This window comes from Gossypium arboreum, chromosome 11 (genome assembly GCF_025698485.1).
Source record: "Gossypium arboreum isolate Shixiya-1 chromosome 11, ASM2569848v2, whole genome shotgun sequence".
Taxonomy (NCBI): domain Eukaryota; kingdom Viridiplantae; phylum Streptophyta; class Magnoliopsida; order Malvales; family Malvaceae; genus Gossypium; species Gossypium arboreum.
Genome location: NC_069080.1, coordinates 14,733,429 through 14,738,997, shown reverse-complemented (window position 1 = coordinate 14,738,997; position 5,569 = coordinate 14,733,429). Strand labels below are relative to the sequence as shown.

Genomic DNA, 5,569 nt, shown 5'->3' with positions numbered 1-5,569 from the left:
TGTATTTCACATATCACTTTTATATATTTTGTAATTTAGTCATTAGCACAATATTTCGTGTAGTAATATATTTTACTCTTAATAACACATATAATTTAATTCAATACTTATTAATATTCCAAAATTCACTACAACATCAATTTTTCTCATTCTAAGTTTTATGCACTTCACTTTTCTATTTCTAATAAAAATTTTCCTAAATTTACGATTTAGCCCTTAATTTCCACAACTTAGAAAATAATTGTAGTTTGGATTACAAAATTCATATATTCTTTTATTTTTCACTATGTGCTTAATTATCAATATTTCCTTGCAAACTTTTATAACTTTCCAATTTAATCACTTTTTTTCATAAAAGTTCTCTATTCATTATAACACAATTTTTCTTTGACATCTCACTTAATTCACATAATTAATTCCACTATCTCATTTTCCACGTCAAATTTCTATGTATTTCACTTGTATTATTTCCACCACATATATTTCTCAAATCTTTCAATTTAGTTCTTGTTTCCATAAAATTTCACATTTTCTCATAATTTCACTTATCTAATACTTTGTATATTTTTTACTAACACGAACCCAACTATTATGCTTTTATTATAATTTCCTCTTTCACTTTAGAAATTATTTCACACTGTATATATATTTACTTAATTACTACTTACTTTACAAAGATCACATTTTAATCCTTAAGTAACAAGGAAGTTCATGGGTACTTACCTCTTTTCTATCAAAATCTCTTGTTTTTCTCTTCTCCTACCACTTGATTCACTTACTCAACTTCTCTCTTCATCAACATGTCAAAAACACAAGATTTCCTCATGAGAAATCTTTACTTTAACACCATTTTTATGTTTTTCTATCACTACTAAACTTAAAAATAGCATAAAACCTTAACATCCATACCTTATTCTCTTGAAACCAAACTTTAACTTGACTTTCTCTCTCCTCCAACTTCTATTCTCTTGAATCTAACTTGATATTCTAGCTCCCCAAAGTCTCCTAATTATTTTTCTCTCTTGATGGCTATGGAAATTCTTTTTATTTCTAAGTGAAAATGGTGGATTTTTGGTAAAAGGACCAAATTGTAAAGAAAAGAAAATTTCTTTCTTTCTTTCCTTCTTCTAACGTTAGTAGCATGGAAAGATGAAGAGAATTATTCATTTTTCTTTCCTTATATACTAAATAAAATAATAATTAAATATAATTAAATGTCAAATCAAAATATTAATAAACTATTATTTATTTATTTATTTTAAATATTACCAACATCATCATTACTCTTCAAAATTATCTTTCTTGCTAAATGACCATTTTGCCTTCAAAATTTCTCCATTGAATCATCACTCATTTTAGTAAAATTGTGATTTAACCCCTCATACTTTTTCCACTTATTCAATTTGGTTCTAATTCACTATTGGTCCTTCAACTTTTCCATATTTACACTTTAACACCTCAAAATTTTCATATTTTCCATAGTTTCTAAATCCTTCCACCCTTAAAATATTGTCACTATTGGTCCTTCAACTTTTCCATATTTACACTTTAACACCTCAAATTTTGAATATTTACTCTTGGGCCACAAAACTTCTCACTTTTGCAATTTACTCATTTCTTAATTAATATACCATAATATGCTACCCAAATAGATTTTGTTGACATAACTCAAAATTTCCCTTTTTGTCACTTTATTTCTTTATTTTACTATATCAAGGACAATATTTTTCTTACTGTAGCAACTTTCAGGGTGTTACAGAATGGTTGTTTAAGCCATTTTTGTGAATAATGTGGTGTTTTATATCCGATCATTTTCTAGATTTGATGTATGGTATTACACATGGAGGGTGTCATTTCACTAGTCTACTAGTCTTATTTAACCATACAACTTTTCCCATATATCTTTGTTTTATATTCAATGCCTAACTTTATACTTGTTTGCACTATTTCATCAACATTTTAATTTTTTTTATTAAATAGAACCTCATATCTATTTTTCTATAAGAAAAACTAATCCAAAACAAGTTTCCCAATAAACATCAATAAACTAATATTCTAAAGTATTCAAAAGATTTTTAAGGAGCTATACCTCAAGTGATGAATAAAAAAAGTTACTTCACGTATATGCAACTATGATTTTTCCCACACTACTTTTGCCACACCACAATCTCCTAGAACATCTAAACGGTCTTCCATGCAATTACGACAAACATTGCAACTAGGATTAACACCCATTAATTTATGAATTTGTTAGTAATATGTTATGGCAACTACTGAAGGAAATGGTAAATGCATCGAGGACTTTGCGTATTCCAAATCACTTTCTAGTTGTAACACAAAAGAGACTTATAAGCATTTGATATAGAAAACAAACTAGTTTTGTTTCGCAACCAAGTGAATGAATCAATACCAACTTTACTATGAGGTGGTGGTGCCACATCAACAGAAAGAAGCTTTTCATACAAGCATCTATGTCCCCAACTCTCAAATCCTTACAATGCTCCTTCAAAAGTCCAACATTCAATAATTTATAGTCAATCCAGAACTTTATTTTTGCACCATTTCTTACAGTAAAAGAGATATTTTCAAAGTTGGCTAAATTCTATATAAAGGAGCAATTTTGTCTATCGATCTAGTTTGAACATCTCTCTCCCATTTTACATTGATTCTGCAATATGCGGACCCAAAAAGCTCCCTCCTTTGTTAAAATGGTAAAGCCAAAATTTATCATAAAAGCTTCATTATGTTCCTTAAGCGACATTAATCTAGTATTGAATTTGAATGAAATCTTTTGTATCAAAATGAATTAGTGCAAAATTTACCATCTAAGTTTTATAACTGACGCAGTCAACTTATTAGCAATAACTTTGATTGTGAATTATTTGTTACATAAGTGTTGAATTTGAATGAAATCCTTTATATCAAAATGAATTATTACAAAATTTACCATATAAGTTTTATAACTCACGTACTTTATATTTATAACTAAAAACTTTAATGGAAGAAGGTTGGGCTAACATTCCAAATATCTTAAAACTTACAAAAAGAAACTACCATCTTAAGTCTGAGTTGTCTTTTTTGGAAGTATAGTTATAAATTAAAGTTCTTTCCACTCTTGCAAAGAATCTCAAGTACATGTGTCATTTGAAATTAATTACTTTAAATAAAAGTTATAATGTTCTTGGTGTTATTTGGTGTTATTTCACCAAATAAAAGTTGCTTCATAATTATCAACATATTTATAATAAATATAATATATTTTCATCACCAATTTATAGTAAATAGAACTGTTAAGAGATTTTCATTGGAAAATTAGTGAAGTTATGGATTTCAAAGGCAACCTTGAAGGTGAGATCTTGATGCCATAAGAGCATTTGGAATGATTTGGTTCATGGTTTTTTTTTTATGTTTTCCTTTCATTTTAATGTCTAGATTGATGATTTCTTTTTGTTATATGAAATATTTATATATATTTGGGACTTTAATTGATGAGAATATCTTAATTTATTTTTATTTTTTCCTTAGATGAATCTTGGTTGAATTTTTGAAAGATAATTGATGATTTAGATTAATTTTAGTTGTGTAGGTTTTGATTTAATTTTGTTTTAAACTCACACAATCGATGATTTATATCAACAACTATTTATACGTTAATAACATTGTTGTCCATTTTTCTACTTAATTAGTCACTAAGTTGACACGTAATATATGTGTGACGTAGACAAATAACACGACAAAATATAATTAGATTTTTTGCATAGTTGCGTTAATAATAAATTATTATTGATAATGATTAAATAGTTTATATGAAGTAATTAATATTTATAATTATTGTTCATACAAGTATCACTGATTATATACAAAAATAATCATTGATAATTCTTTGGATATGTATCAAATATTGAAATAATGTAGTTTAATTAATATATAACCTTTAACAAATAATTTACCAATAATTTTTGTGATGCAGGATTAAATCATGTTCAGGATAACTGCTTGGAGGATGCTACGATGAAATCTTCCCTATTGAATGAAAGTAACAAAAATGATGAATATCAGCGAATCAAATTCAAGGAAAATAAGAATGATCTTGATGTATGTTTTGCTAATTTTTGACCTACTTGATTTATTCTTAACTTATTATTATTGATATTATGTGTGTGTGTGTGTGTGTGTGTGTGTGTGTGTGTGTGTGTGTGTGTGAACAGATGGCTGCCAAAGCTGAAAAATGGATGGGAGTTTTGGTTAATAAGGAATTTGATAACAAAAGCTATATGGGTAGTGTTGTGAATTACTGTGGTGAAACCAAATTATTCCAGGTTTTATTTTATTTTCTTTTTAACATTTAAATACATGAAAAACGTATTAGGTTTTCTCATATTTTGTTCTTTTGCACTAATATGAGTACATATATCTTAAATTTCTTAATGCAGATAGATTATGAAAATGATGTATCTGAGGAAGTAGACTATCAAGAGCTACAAAAAATTGTAGCTCCTCCACCACTAGTTTGCGAGTATCTAGAAAGGATTAATCCAAGGTAAATAAACCATCACTTATACTTTACTAAAACCTCTTATTACAATTTATAAGATTAATTAACACTTTTATCATTTTTACACACATACACATATATATAGATATAGATATTTAGCCTACATTAATAAATCTTGAATCTATCCATAAATTTTAACTAGAAGTGCAATAAAATATATCAAGTTTAAATTAACGCAACAATATATATGAAGTTTTAATTTGGTTTAATTTTTACATATGAAACTTTGATTTTGATTTAACTATTCACACTAAAAAATAAGTAAATTCTATATCAAATTAAATTTTCATATATATAATCACAAAAGTCAAACTCCATGTATCACATAATGTATTAGACCAAAATGTATGTAGTTTTGATATTTATGTCTTACATATTTGTGAATTACGTATGCCAACTCAAGGTAGGTGTAAAATCCATATATGAATACATTGTATATACACATTGGATGAAAGATAATTTCACTTTCATATCCATGTTTTAATATATGTATTAGATGTAAGATACAAATATTTTTACAGCACATGATGATGATAATGATGATGATGTTTGCAACATTTGAAGTTAGCGTTGAACTAATAATTAGGAATGAAAATAATTGGTATAGTGAAATGGAGAAGGAAAAGAAGAAACGACAACAGCAAGAAGGTTCATGGGTTCCAGTCCATCCAAGATACCCATCAACTTTTCAACAACAGGTGAAACCCAAGAAGAGGAAGTGCAAAAGAGAAACTGGCAGTGGTGCTTCATCCACTGGCTACATACCTCTGGCATTTAGAGAGACAAAGAGGGATGCCTATATTTACTATTATAAGTGAGGTTTTGGTGTTGTTTAAGTTTCAAAATCATATCATATCATCTACAACTTTGCAAACTAGCGAGTTTGGTTATCTTATTTGGTACTTTTGGATTTCAAGTTCATTTTAATATTTTGACATTAATGAAAATTTTAGGTTTGTCATTTTTCTTTTCATTTTTAAATGATAACTTTAATGTCTATGTTGATTTGGCAAA

The 5,569-nt window shown here is 27.2% G+C and overlaps 1 protein-coding gene across 1 annotated transcript; it reads left to right on the top strand.

Annotated features, from left to right (window-relative positions):
- The first annotated feature begins 3,199 nt into the window (after positions 1–3,199).
- LOC108473192 (uncharacterized) lies at positions 3,200–5,569 on the top strand. The gene is made up of 4 exons (XM_053021039.1): positions 3,200–3,348; positions 3,971–4,319; positions 4,434–4,540; positions 5,163–5,569. Exons 2-4 carry the CDS (start codon positions 4,155–4,157, stop codon positions 5,371–5,373), a joined length of 483 nt encoding a protein of 160 aa, XP_052876999.1. The 5' UTR covers positions 3,200–3,348; positions 3,971–4,154; the 3' UTR covers positions 5,374–5,569.

Excerpts from the sequence above, each read along its gene's own strand:
- LOC108473192 (XM_053021039.1), top strand. The coding sequence starts at position 4,155 with ATGTGTGTGTGTGTGTGTGTGTGTGTGTGTGTGTGTGTGTGTGTGTGT. Across the intron at positions 4,320-4,433 it reads GTGAAACCAAATTATTCCAG|ATAGATTATGAAAATGATGT; the intron begins GTTTTATTTTAT and ends TTCTTAATGCAG. Across the intron at positions 4,541-5,162 it reads CTAGAAAGGATTAATCCAAG|TGAAATGGAGAAGGAAAAGA; the intron begins GTAAATAAACCA and ends TAATTGGTATAG.